Source organism: Telmatherina bonti (genome assembly GCF_933228915.1).
Source record: "Telmatherina bonti genome assembly, chromosome: 15".
NCBI lineage: Eukaryota > Metazoa > Chordata > Actinopteri > Atheriniformes > Telmatherinidae > Telmatherina > Telmatherina bonti.
In genome coordinates, this window is record NC_136613.1 from 33,185,204 (window position 1) to 33,200,212 (window position 15,009).

The window sequence follows — 15,009 nt, forward strand, 5'->3', positions numbered from 1 at the left end:
TGTTCATTTCTTATATTTCGTAAGCTTCTTCTCCCGGCTCCCCTCCTCCCCCTCCAGCAGCGCATACCTGATAGCCACACCCCTGCATATAAACAGTGTGTTAGGATGAAAAATACAGTAAGTAGTTAAGAAGAAACTCGAAGGCATACAGGGCTGAGAAAATGCAGGCTTGGTTTATCTGCCTCCTCCAGCTAAACAGCTGAGAAAGAGAAAATCGTTGGTGCGAATAAAAAAAGCCTTGGATCACGCAAGGAGCAAAACCAGAGGGGGAGGAGCCAAGACAGGGCGCCACTTTCACATCTTGCTAGCTCCCTAACATTACCTACCCCAGCTCTAAATGTGAGATTTTAAAATGGCATTTGCTGAAAACAGGACTTTTTTCCAAAATTTTCAATAAGAAATGAGTAAATGAACTTAATAAATGTTTAAATAGTGGTGACTGAGTACAATAAATGACCCACATACTATCCTAGAAGTGGAACATAAAGACAACCTCAAGAATAAAACACATTTAATAACATCTGTCACAACTGAGAAAAATAAGAAGTGAATTCTCAGGACAGATGACATTTAATGGGCAAAGTTGTCTGGAAAAAAGAAACACAGTTCATATCAATAAAATTTCCAGAGCAGCCGTTTCACATGCAAATGACAGGTCAGACTTTCCCTCCTCTCCCTTCTGAGCAAATAACAAGAGATGGAAACAACTACTCAGAAAAAAGGTAAAGGTCTGGAAACTCACTTCTTACGGTCTTCCTCCCTCAGATTTTTCCACCTCTCGCGAACAGCGATGCTGATATCCTGCAGGCTGGCTGCAGGCTTCTCCTGAGGACTTCTGCTCTGGCCTCCTTCTCAAACAGGGCAGCAGGAGACAGCGGTGCCCTCATGGTGCGGTTGCTGATCATGTCGTAAGCCGTCAGAGCAGCTCGTTTTCTCCGTTATAACATTCAGCATCTTTTTGTTTGAGTTGCTTTGAGTCTTGGACCCATCTGGGTCAGATGTGGTCGGCTTTGAGGGTTGGTGAATCACGACAGGCTGCAGGGGCTCTCCTGAGACAGGGTCGGTCAGAGCTGTCCCCCGACTCCAGTCCTCGGCTGATATGAGGTCTCTGTTTGTGTCTGCAGCTAACACTTCATTGTCGGCAAGTATCTCTGGTGTTTTATCTGCTGAATCATTTTCCGTTGTCAAAGAGCAGCTCTGAGTCGTTTCATCGCCATACAGAGAGGAGCTGGAGTTCAGCTCCGCTGGGATCTGGTTAATAATCCAATCATCTGCTATAGAAGATGAAGAGCTGCAGTTTGAGGGCTGATGGTCCAGTAAAGCATCAGTTTTTGCTGTCTCACCATGTTTATGTGCATCTTCAAGGACATTATCATTATGGTTAGTGAGATTCATGTCACCGTTTATGCTTCCTTCATTTTCAACTCCTGAAGCATCAGCCTGCAAAGACCTCGATGGTGGAAGAGGTGTTTCGTGGCTGAACTGCTTCTCACTGGTACTGGGTCGAAAACCATAGAGGGAAACCAGCAATGCTTCAACTGCAGTCAACACAGCTTCCTACAAATCAGACAGATGAGAGAAAAATTTAGTATCTGGTTATTACTGAGTCTTTTAAATGAGGACCTGACTACGTCCTCTCTGCTTCCATGGGTGTTAAAGGTTCCCAAATACCCAAGTCTACATGTCAGTATTCTTGGGAGTGCACTTAGGAGAGATCCTAAGTAGAACTTGATGGCCATAGATATGGGGGGGGGGGGGGGGCAGAGGGGTGGGGGAGTGCGAGATGGAGTGTGTGTAAGTGACAGGGTACATAGGGTGTGTGTAGGGAGGGAGTGTATGTGTGTGTGGTTGGAAGGGAGGAGGGTGTCATGTGCCGGGTAGCACGGCCTGTTAACTGGGGGCGGCCTGGCTGCCGCTAGGTGGCATTCTGGGTGTCCTGGTTCTCTGTTGGTGTGGCCTGGGCCCTCTACCTTCGGGCTCCTGGGGCCCGCGCTCTGTCTGCCCTGGGTGGCTGGGCTTTGCTGGTCCAGGCCCGCTGGGGTCTGTTCCCCCTGACTCTGGCTGTGGCCCCCCTCCTCTGCCACCTCCTGGGTGGATGCATGGCTGGCTCTGAAGGGGGGTGGATGGGGTCTGTGCTTGGGGATGGCTACAGGCTACAGGTTCTCCTGGCCTGCCTTTCGCCTTTGTGTGGGCGGGGTAACATTGGCATAACCACTCTTCTCTGAACACGTTCCACTCTGTATGTTCTGTATGTGACAGTCACTGAGTCGTCTGCGGGTTTATTTACTAACAGCAGCAAGTTTTCTTTCTATGTTTGGTTTAACTTGTTAGCCCTAGATTCTTCTGACAGTTGATGGCTTCATCCTCCCGCAGGGGGAACACGACTCCAGTGGGTATAGGTGTATGGATGTGTGTGTGCATTATATATATATATATATATATATATATATATATATATATATATATATATATATATATATATATATATATATATATATATATATATATATATATATATATATATAATTATTATTTTTATATTATAGTATTATACAGCACATGTATTGCTACTATTACTGCTGATATTACAGGGACACTCTCAGCAGACATACATACAATGAGGGAGTGTTTGTGAAAAAGTGCATGATGAAAGTTTGTGAGCTCATGGGCCCTGAGAAGAAACAAGCATTTTTAAATGACAGTCTGAGCAGAAACACTAGCTGAATGCACATGTGATTTTGCCACCAATGCATGAGGTTCTTTGTCATATCTAAAAGATTTATTCAATAAATATCACTGTTGACCTGCAAGTTTGTCGGATTTTAAATTCTGGTCCGCTGTATATTAGAGTTTGAGACCCCTGCTCTGGAGAGAATAAAACAATGTGACTCTGCTTTGTTAGCTTTGGTCCTGATGACTTCTGGGACAATGAGCCTCATTTCACAAATACATTTTTTAATTAAATCTGTCTAACAAACTTTCTACAAAGATTGTGGCATTTACAAAAATCTTCGTCTTGGTTTTGTTTGCAGCCAAGAACAAATCTTGCAAAGACTCAGGAGTTCTGAGTGAATTTCACCTCGAGGATGAATTAAGTATTCTTGTATCTTGTACTCTCATGAAGATTTTGGTACAAAGATGTTTGAGAGATGCTTTGTGTTTATACTGCTCTTCTCTTCATATAATACAAGAATACATTTACAGTGATAATTTTGGCAGTTTTTCAAAATAACTTTATAGAGCATTTTATATGGGAAGATTTTGCAGATTGGGTCCTAATGTTTTTATTTTCCACAGGGAAAAAAAAATTTAATTTAATTTTTCAGTTTTTATCAGAAATCAAGGTTCTGCCATGGTCACTGGGTTAATATCACCTCTGACAGACTATCAGACTCACCTGGAAGCTTCATTTAAGTAACATTTAAGTTGGTAAGTGACCATAGTATCTGATTGGGCCAGGAGCACGTCAAAACACCCCAAAATGCACTCCTTGAGCGCCCAGTCAACATCTTAATGCGTGTCCCGACGATGCTCCCACACAGGCACCTGGCCAAATAGGCTCCATGCATACAAACAAAATATTGAGCACACAATGTGATTTCAGGATTTGTTTCTTTAGATTCTGTTTCTCACAGTGGAACTGTCCCTACGATGAAAATCTCAGACCTCTTCATAATTTCTAATTGGAATAACTTGCAATATCGTAGTTTTTTTTTTAAATACTTACTATCCGCACTGTATCTATCCAGCCTTTTGAAACCAAAGTGCAGATGTTTGGTTATAATTAGGAGTGGGACTTTAACACGTTAATTACAATTAATACAGAAAAATGAATGCATTTAATTGTGTAACGTTTGTCAGTTTTCCTGGTACACAAATAACATTTATGCACATGCTGGACTTCCATTAAAAACTTAGGACTTTGCTGTTATATTTAGCCTTTTTTCAGAGTCATCTAGAAGCTTTATTGACAGAAAAATCAACTATCAACAAGTCTAGCAACTTATTTGGTGATATTGGAGACTTTTGGTGAGTACTGTGAAAGCATTTATCTTTTACATTTGTCTGTTGGTGGTAATGGCCTCCATCCAGAAGAACATAGTAGAAGCATGGTCCTCCGGCTTCAAGCTGCAGTCACAGCAGGAAGAGATCGCCTCTGTTCTGTGACCAGACTGAAGCTGGTTAACAGGCAGATGTTAATGTCTATTAATGAAGAGTGTGGACGAAAACTAAGCTGAACTTACTGTAACATGTTGTAGACTGGAGCTGTTAGTCAATTTACTTAAAATGACATTTTCATTTCAGGTCTGTTCAGTTTTGGTCAGAGATATTTTCTGTTTTTTCCCTCTGTTTCAAATAGAAATTAAATAAAATGTATTTTTCCAGACATCAATAGAGCCTGAGTTTACAAGTCATATCTGTTTCTTAATTTGATTTAGTCATCCACCAAAATCCATTTAAATAAAAAAAAAAAGTTGTTTTTGGGGGAGAACATTATGCAACTCAAATGCGATTCATCAAGATTAACTAATTATAAAGCCTGTAATTAATTATGTTTTTTTTTTTTATCGAGTCCCACTCCTAGTTAAAATAAATAAGAGGCAGACATTATGACACTTTATACCAAACAGACTCAACTATGAACTACTCTGTATACCACAGTGTTAAATGTGATGCCATGTGTCCAAATGCTAAATCTTAGGTCATGAAAACAAGACAATGATCCCAAACACAGCAGCAAATCTGAAAAAGAAAAAGAAAAAAAACAAAATAAGGTGTTGCACAAGTCACTGAGGTTCAGAAAGCTGTGACTAAGAGCGGGTTCATATCAGTCTTTCTGATCCGAATCAGAGTCCGTTTGCTGGGAAAGTCCGCTTCATTTGGGGAAATGTGAAAGCTCCAAATGAATTCTGATTCGGACCAAAGAAACAGACTCAGTCCGCCTACAAACGCGGGTCTCGGCCCATTTCAAGCAGACCAAATACAGGAAGCGGACTAAAAAAAAAAAAAAAGTCACTTCCTGCATTTTGTGTAGCATTGCATTATGGGTAAATCCATAGCGATGGCATTAAGGGTCCTCTGCCTCGTCTGGTGTTCATACTGCGTCCATTGTTGCAGCGTATTTCTGCAGGATACTTGCATAAGACACAATAAAAACCAAAAACAGCCATAGTTTCGTCTCCATGTTTAACTCGCAGGTGGAGGAAACAGTTTTCTTCTTCACGCGGGTCTTGTTCTCTGTTTTGCTAAATACCAGTGCAGCGTCACCTTTGGTGGGAATGGGGATATATTATTGTAATGGTTTGACTGGTCTGACCAAAGTACACGTAAGTAAACACGATCTCGGTCCGCATGGACACACCCCCCTACAACTGAGCCGAGTCGCCAATCAGACCCAGTCTAGCGGACTATCCTGATGTTAATGCATCCTAAAACTAACACCTGCAAATAAAAAGTGATTTTTTTTCCTTTGCAATGCTCCAACTCTTTATGTTTTGTCTTTTTGAATGTTTAGGTGAGATATCTTATAAGAGTTTAAGTTTTCATCACACCTGCAAATCTGATTTCTTTGCTGATGCTGTTTTTATACCGTGCAAATAAAGAAAAAATGAGTGTGAAACAGAGCTTTAAGTCGATGCTGCTGAAGGCATTTCTACAAGCTAATCATCATTTATTAGGTTTTTACAAACAGTTTCTGCATTCTGACTTTGTTTTCTTATGATAAAGATGCGGAGTAATAATACACATTTCACATCTGAGATTGTATTTAAATCATGTCATTACCTGTTAAGGACCAGTTTATGTCCTGATGGGTAAAACCTGAGAATTTTTTTCCCACATCCCAAGTGTGATATAATATATACGTAACTAATATTTATGTTTACCTTGTTATGGAGAAGGACTTGAGTTTTGTCTGGCGTCAGATTTACGTCCACAGAGGAAGGAGAAACTGTAATCTTAAGCATGAGGGTGGGATATCGATGCCTGGCTGCATCATCGGCGTACTGAGCAGAGTAGTGTTGGCGCAACAACTGAGGATTAAGCACACATTCATACCAGGATAACGCAGGCAGGGGAAAAATGGAATAAAGTTAGATATGAATAAATCCTTGGCAGGAAACATGAAGCTGCATCAGTTTGTCCACACTACTGTACCTTCATTATTTCCTTTAGCTGGACCGGCCGGTTGTTGACAAATATAAATGTTTTATCAGGCGTAGACGAGCTTGTAGAGGAGTAATCAGCTCCAGGCTTGGGAAAAAACCCATCCAAAACAATCTGAGCAAAATGGAAAAGAAATAAATAATAAATAACACTGATAATCCAAGATAAAATATTAAGATAATAATTATCACATTAAGAAGAAAAAAACACTTAATTTTAATTTGAGAAAAATAACTGCAAAAACAAGAAAACTTGGCTTGAAATTATATGAGAAATTATGAATTTACATCACATTTACCATCATTATGTTTTCAATGAGGAGGACATGATTTATCCATTTCACTGAGACCACAGCTGGAAATGCAGCATAAAAGAACTGAGCTGTGGACCAACCCAACACTGATCCCTGAAATGCTTCTACAGTTGTGCCAAATTAAACTATATGTTCAAAGGAAACCATATAAAGGTATAATAAAGCTTATAATTAAAGTTGTAGCGCTCTCAGAAATGTGGTTTGGAGTTGTGAACAAACAGTACTACTTCAGCATGATGAAAACTACTTATACTGTTGTTTTTAAATCAGAATTTTGTAGGTCTAAAATTCTTCAAAACATCCCCACAAAATAAAAGCACACTTGGTTTTTCGGGATGTAAATTCATTATGTCACGTTTCACTCTCCTTCCCCAAACAGTGAACACTGTGGCCACAATTCCCAACAGAATGGTTCACTTGTTACCATCCCTACCTACACACCAACATGTTGACGATCAAATCTGCTGGTAAACTGGGATTTTCACACACAACTAGGGTTCATAGCAGAAGAAGAGAAAATATCCAGCGAGCAGCAGGTGTCTGGACCAGAATGTCTTGTTGATGTCAGAGGAGAATGGACAGACTGGTTGGAGATGATGGAAAGACAACAGGAAGACCAGTAAGCACTGGTTCCAACCAAGTTCTGCAAAACATCATCTCTGAACACACCACACGTCCAAACTGGAAGCAGATGGTCTCCAGCAGCAGAAGACCACACCGGGTTCCCTCCTGTCAGTAAGAACAGGAAACTTATGGTTGGATTGGATTTGGTGGAAGCAACATGAAAATATGGATCCATCCTGCCTGGTTTAGGCTGCTCCTGCTGTAATGGTGTTGGGGTGTCTCGTCCCACTTTGGTCCTCTTAGTACCAACATGACCTGGTTTAACCTCCACAGCCTACCTGAGTCCTGCTGCTGACCATGTCCATCCCTTTCTGAGCACAGTGTAGCATCTTCTGATGGAAACTTCCAGCAGGATGATGCACCATGTCACAAAGCTCACATCATCTCCACCATGACGATGAGTTCACTGTCCTCCAACGGCTCCACAGTCACCAGATCTCAGTCCAGCAGAGCAGCTTTGGGATGTGGTGGAACGGGAGATTCTCATCATGATGTGCAGCAACTGTGTGATGCTTCATGTCAACATGAAGCAAAACCTCTGAGGAACGTTTCCACCACCTTGTTGGATCTATGATGCCAAGAATCAAGGCAGTTCTGAAGAAACGATGTGTCCAACTCAGCACTTGCAAGATGGGCCTGGTAAAGTACATAAATACTGTTTACTAGCGTCGGTTTTACCTCAGAAATTTGGCTTATTTGATCAACTTTTTCTTCAAAACCAAACCCTTCAGACACTACATGAGCAAAGTGAAATCAACAGTAAGACACCAGAGTGCAGCTCTCATGTGCAGGCTCTACAGTAAACTTTCTATTAAAAATCCACACCACACACAATGGCCTTTCACCCACACTTACCAGTTTTCGAGAGCTAAAATCGATGACTCAGCATAAAACCCAACAACTGTACGTAAAACTCTATTATGAATGTAAGCTAGTAAGAAATTATGGAAGGCTATTAATGTTCTACAGATTGCAAGCGGTGATATAGCCATGCGTTTTTCCACATGGCCTACGGCTCATTATTAGCAGCAGCGCACGCCAGTGAACTTAATAAATGAACTGCAGTTTGAGGTCAGGGCACATATGCTTCTCTCTATTTCTCCTCATTAGGGTCACTTTATGAGAGTACGAATGGCACCTCTGGCCCCTAAGGTCCTCGGCTATGTATAGTCAAGTTGCCAAATACGAGTGTTGCATTTGGTTCTGCAGAGGGAGAGCTCTTTCAGCTCTCCATGAGAAGCTGTGGAAATTGTCAGCCTGGTCCCGATGCTTTGTTCTTGGGGAAAAGGAGGAGAAACATTCGCTTTCATTACTACAGGGAGCAAGACGAAAAGGTTAAAGGTTGTTCTCATAACCGGGCACCGAGTAGCAAAATAACAACAACAAAGGGGAAAATGAGAGAGAAACAGGGTGAAAAGGGCTGCTCTATATCTGTCAGACTGCATTAGCTGCGAGCCTGACAGCAGGTAGGAGCCACATGACACCTACAGTGACCAAGCAGAAAGTTACAGCTCAACAGTAATTCAATTACCATTAGCACAGCAAAGCTTACCAAACAAAAAAAAAAAAATCACTCACTCTTCATCAGGAAAGAACTCAGGAGAAAAGGGCAAAGAAATAGTTGGCCAGCCACCAACTGACCACATTTGCTGGCTTGAGACCAGTTGCTCATGATGAGGTTATTAGCTCACAGTCCAGGATAACATGTGTGCTCACATTGGCTCTGCAGAACTTATTCAACTTTTCCTGGCATTTACATGCAGAAAAAACATTGAGAAATAACAGAAATGAAGAAGATTTCCAGTAAAACTGAGTCATTTTACATCGTTTTAGCACCTAATTTTACTGCATTTTAATCATTTCTTGATTTACATGACAATGTTGAAACCCATAAAATCATGTGATGCACAGAGGTTTGACGACTTCTAAAGTATATCACAAATCTATCCTTTAATTAAAGCAGCCTCAAACCAGTTGTTTGGTTTGTACCTTCTGGATAACTGTGGTAAAGTAGCAACATGGTGGAGAGGTACGGAGGTGGTCTGTCCTGTTCTCACTCTAATCAAACATATTAAAACTGTTCTATACCAATAAAAACAGTGTTTTGAATATCATACTGCAGCTCTGCACATCTAGTGTGACCTCCAGCTGAATTACTGCTTAACACTCACATTTATTACCGATTATTTCCTAAAAAAAAAACCAAAAAGAAAAACTTACAAGATAAGATAAAGAACAGAAAGGAAAAGGCTGAAATACAAACAAATATTAATAAATGAACCAATAACAATAAATAAATACTAAATATAAAGTTAACACATAAATAATAGTAAATAAAATTGATCTATATACATTAATTCATCAGTTAAAAATGGGATAAAACAACCAAAGGCCAGAAGCAGTAACTTTGCAACAACAGGCATTAAGGGGTTAATCCAGAATTTGTGGAAATGTTCTCATGATCCTGTTTTGTTTGGCAGTTTGCTGCCAGCCGATATTTAAGCATTACTTTTGTTTCGCTCCTGCTTTTTCTGACTTTAATTTTTTTGCTGACAGCACAGCAACATGGATAAAGTTCAGTCCTGAAGTTGTCGGTGTCCTACAGCGTCCTGAAGCGTCCTGAAGCTGAAAAACCACACGTCACGACTTATTTTTAATCCCAGCCTCGAGCATCACGTTACAGCAGCATTTTGCTTTACGACACCAAAACATCAACATCCTGGCGGTTTAAAGACCACACCGTGACTGGTTCATCACAGAAACACAAAGAGGCATGATCGCAGCAAGAGATGAGTCAATACCAGACTGACTTTTAGTGACTGGTGAGAGCTCAGAGAAGAGACAGGAGGAAGTGAAATGCAGCAGTAGTACATAAGCACCTGTAGGTTTGTTATATAATGGCCATGGGATGTAGCAGAACCCTGCCTCCACTGCTTCTGCTCCTCCTTTGTCCTTAGGGAGTCTTTTTTCTTTTGTTTTGCTCCCATCGGGTTCATGGTTGTGGTCTGCATTTATATTTAGTCATTTCTGCTTCATAAGTTGGTTATTGGTGTGGTTATTTATCACAAGTTAAATTAGTTTTATCTCAGCTGCTAAATCAAGCTGCTTTTCTTTTTATTTGTCTGAAAATTTGATCATTTTTTAAAACAAAATCAGGTTGGGTGTCATCTTAAGCAATCTCACACCATTGTGAGATTGGTGTGAGAAGTAAGTTTCCCCCAACTTACTTCTGGCTGTTCCTGCTGTTGGTAGCACGGCAGCAAGTTAGCAACAGCGCTGGAGCCCAGAGTGGCGAGCAGGGCACTTCTGTTGTCAGCCACCTTAGCCTTCTGCCAAACCACCACCTGGAACAAAAACACACTTCATGAGTCCACATCACAGGAACAGGACCACCAGGCTGCCAAAATATCTGCACTTCAGATGGTTTAAAGGCATCATATATTAGAATAAAATCATTCTCTTCAAGAGTATTCTATACAGTTCTATAAAAGCTTAGAAAAATAATAAAAAATCTATCTGAATTTTATATTCCCTGATAAATGTGCAGTAGATTGTAGATTTCTCATGAAACACTGTTGCAGGACATGTGTGTGATATTAAATATAAGATTTGGCACAGATAACTCCTTAGAGAAGCCCTGAAACATAAAGTCAAACAGCCGAGCAGCAGACGAGGCAACTCCTGGTCCAGAAAGTAAAAGTCCTGCCATGTTTCTGGATCTACCTGTACATTTAGAACAGGTGTTTTCACTAACAGGCTCGTTTACCTGGCAAATAAACTCTGCTCATTAAATTCAGCTGGTTGGGTGAGTGGTCGGAACAGCTGCCGGACTGGACTTTTACTTTCTACCGAGCAGAGGTTAATGACAGCGACAACTGCATGCTGATTGGACAGAATCTGCTCACTACCCTCCCATGACAATCTGAACATTGATTTCTATGAGCATTAGTCACCATGTGGCCCTCCCTGACCTGCATCACCTGAACACTTCAGCACACAGAGAGAGTGGCAGCAGCTGGAAACAGAATCTGGAGTCATGTCAGCATGTTCAGCATTTTACTCCACAATCAGGTAAATAATAGTTCCCAGTCAGCCGGGAGGGAACGTAAATATCGATGTGCTCCATCGTTTCCCGGCTCATAAAGCCAGACTCGGTTACTGGATGGAGACAACAACCAGCCTGACACGATAAATAAGTCTTTCAAGTAGAAACATCATCTGTCTGAAACAAGTCGAACCCTCTCTGGAGACATTAGCATAATAATAAATAAAATAATTATGATTTTTTTACAGTCAGGGAAAAATGAGCTGGATCAGGTTGGAATAAACAGGAAATTCTACCTCCTCACCTTAAAACACCTGTATTTTTATTTTATTTATTCATGTATTTATGCAAAGAAATATCTCTGCTGCTTTGCATGAAGAGTTGAAAGATTTAAGCTAATTCACACCCTTCTTTCTGGCTTTGGCTTTCAAAGAAGAGGGAAAAGGGCTATAAATACCACTTTTAAGCAGCATAGCCAGAGTCTGAAGCAACGGTGTGAAAAATACAGCCCAAGAGCCAAAAGCAGACCACCAGAGGGTCCGATCTGCCCTCGGGATTCATTTGCAAAAAATACATAGAAAACATAAACTGCAATTCTTAAATACAAGTAATTGTAATTCTTAATATGTCCATGTCAGATCACATTTCATGTTTAAATATGAAACTTTCTACAACAGGAAGGCAACTTTTTCCATCTTTAATAACTTTCTTACTTAATAGATCTGACTTCAGTTTCAGATTCCTACACACATGTGAAAATAAACACATATGTACATAAACTTACAATAACTTTCAGATCTCAACGAGTTGCTCTGAACATAAGGAACCAGAGCTTTTGGTCCTGATTTATCACAACATTTCAACATGAATATAAAAAGGCATAAACTGATGAAGCACACTACTATTTTTCCTTTTTCAGTATATGACAGTGGTGACATGAAATTGGCATTTCATCCATAATTCTGAGAGTCTGGTTGCATAATGAGGGTTTTATTGTGGAAAAGCTGCTTAATCACGTATTGCACGGAGCTCTGATGTTAACATTTATTGATTAATTTAAAGCATTTTGAAAATCTTCCTGATAGAGCTGAGGATCTAGTACAACCCTAAAGAGCATCGTCCATCAAATCCGCTACATTAGGCTGAATGTGGGCACACGGTATATCCCTACACATGATGAACTCATCTAGGACCCTCTGTCTTCTGTCGCGCCGTAAATATGCACAGGTCATCAGGTGCCAGGGCCATGCCGCCATACTGCCTCCACTTGTTTTACAACTAATTCAGATATATGGCACTTCTCATTCTCATTAGTAAGGTTGATTTTAGTCACGGCTTCTCAGGCTTTTAAAGATTTATTTATCTAAGTCTAAACTGGCATATTTACTCCTGATGCTTCTGCTCTCAGGAAGTCTTCTCTATATATTAGACTTGATTCTGGAGAGTTCTTCACTTTGCTGGATGTTATTAAGCTTTGATTTAAAAGGAAAAGAAGCTGCAGTCATTCAGTACTTTTGTCATCCGTGAATTCTCCGGTATTTCATGTTGGGAGAGCTCATCAGTGCATCTTCTCTGAAGAGAATAAACTGCTGCTTGAGTCCCTCTGAATGTTTTTACACACTGCTCATGCAGGCTACTGACGGCCTGTGAATTATGACAGGAGCAGCTTTCTCAGAGACGTCCCACTTCGCCCAGACTGGCGTTAAACAGACAGTAGCTGCTGAGTAAGCAAAAAAAAAAAACGTGTTAAATAAAAAAAAAAAACGTGTTAAATAAAAGTGGAAACAGTAGAAATGACACAATGTGTTCAGAAAAGCTTCTCTTGTTAACGACGACACCAAACAATGGGGTAGCTATTTGTTTCCATTTGCTAATCACATAGTTTAGTCATTACAACTTCTCAGACTACATGACTGTTTTTTTCCAGTCTTTTCTGTTGGAACTGGAAATGATGGGAGCAGGATGCAGTGATCTGCAAATCGCAGCGAAAAGCTGGAAGGAAGCGGAGCAGGAACAACACAAGGCTGGAAAAGTGAGTGTTACCTGAAAGAGACGGCAGGGAAACAACTGGGAAAAGGTCAGAAATGGGATGGATTTGGACTTTAAAAAGAAAAAGAGCACCGCAGAGAGGCAGAGGCACTCGGAGAAAAAGTTCAGCGATCTGCAACGAGCTGCAACAACGAGACAAAAATAAGAAGAACATTCCCGCTTTAAACAGGAAAAAACTTGGAATAGTGCATGATCTTCCGTGTTTATTCATTCAGAAATCATTCTTCAAAATGAAATAATTCAGGATTATTTTCCTTCGCTTTTACATGGAAATAGTCATTGTGAACTGAGGATGTAATTCAGCTTTAGATCTGGAGGTTGGGAAGAGTTCTGATTGGACAGGGGCACGCGGGACATTAACTTATACCAGAAATAAACTAATTTTGCTTTTTCTTTTCAGCTACAACTTAAAAAAAACCACATAATAAAAACCATTTTCGCTCTAATTTTGATTATAATTTTGAAGCACAAGCTCAACACAAGCAAACAACTTCACTTTTTCCAGCAGCTGAGGAGGAGACGGATTCAGAGTACCAGAGACAGGAGGCAGTCGTGTAAATGTAGACATTTTACCACAGAAGGATGTAGAGAATTCTGAGGAATCTGTCTGTACAACAGACACCAGAAATCAATTCTGAAATGGATCTTCAGGCAACACTGCAAACAGAACAGACCCGACTGTCAATGAAATCACTGCAATTATCACAAGAAATTTCCAGAAAACTCCTACTATGAACAGATTTCTCCATGAAATCTGCAAATGATGGACATTTATCATGCAAAGATGAAACGATACAATCTAGAAATATCGTCATCTTCTCCAGACCACATCTCGTTTCAAACGGACTAAAGCTCCATGCTTGCCTGCAGTCCAGACGTTTTACCAATACAAAACATCATGGAAGCAGCTAGAAGCTTATATTATACAAGACTGGGATCAAATTCCTCAGCCTCTGGTTGCCATACTTCCCAGATGGGCTGTTGTCGGGATGGGAAGCGACATAGTTTCCCACCTTTTTAGAGATGCGTTTGTAACATTGAATTTAAAATGAAGTAACGAACTACCTGGTCAAGAAAAAATTACCACCAAAAAAAGGACATTCTTCTGTCCTGTCATTGTTTCTGGAAGCTTCTGCAAGGTCACAAGATTTGTTTCCATCCAGTGCTGCATTAATTTCACTAGCTAGTCTGGCTTCAGGTGAGAAAATGATGCTTCCTGCTCCCTGAATCACTCTTTCACAATCTGAGCCCCATGAATCCTGGAGTTGTCATCGTAGAATGGTTCAACCTGCTCATTCAGTTTATTCAGGTATCAGCTGACTTAGACCTGAACCTAGACCTGGAGAAGGGAAGGTACAAGTAAACGTAACCTTTTTTGGGACACACACACTACATTACAATATTATGCTATGGGACACACTGCTCCAACAGAAACCTCTAAGCCTCATCAGCGTAATCGTTGATGTTGTCTCTGGTATATTTTTGTAACTTAACAGAACTTCTGCTGGATGTAAATGGATATAAAAGAGGTGATGATAAATGGGAAAACTGCTGCTTCAGTTTTCATTATTAACGTAAAATCATTGACACTGCACTACGAAAATAACAGGAAGTCATAATAAACATTCTTATGATGAATCACTGGTGCAGCAAAGTTTAAATAATCTTTCATTAAAATCATTTTTCATCCATTAAATGTTTTCTTTGTGCTCATAAACCTACAGTTTACCATTTAAACCACATGTACAACCAACACAAACAGTCCCCTCTCAGTAGCTGGGGGTTTGCTCTGTTGTATTTTGTCATTTAGACA

General features: G+C 40.4%; 1 protein-coding gene across 1 annotated transcript in view; it reads right to left on the reverse strand.

The window, feature by feature from the left end:
* Positions 1–15,009, reverse strand: part of pms1 (PMS1 homolog 1, mismatch repair system component) — a gene marked incomplete at its 3' end in the record, with an annotated part of 33,536 nt that overhangs the window by 13,379 nt on the left and 5,148 nt on the right. The window contains 6 exon segments of the mRNA XM_079254813.1: positions 743–827; positions 830–932; positions 934–1,557; positions 5,886–6,032; positions 6,157–6,279; positions 10,330–10,446. Of these exon segments, the coding sequence (XP_079110939.1) occupies positions 743–827; positions 830–932; positions 934–1,557; positions 5,886–6,032; positions 6,157–6,279; positions 10,330–10,446 (1,199 nt within the window).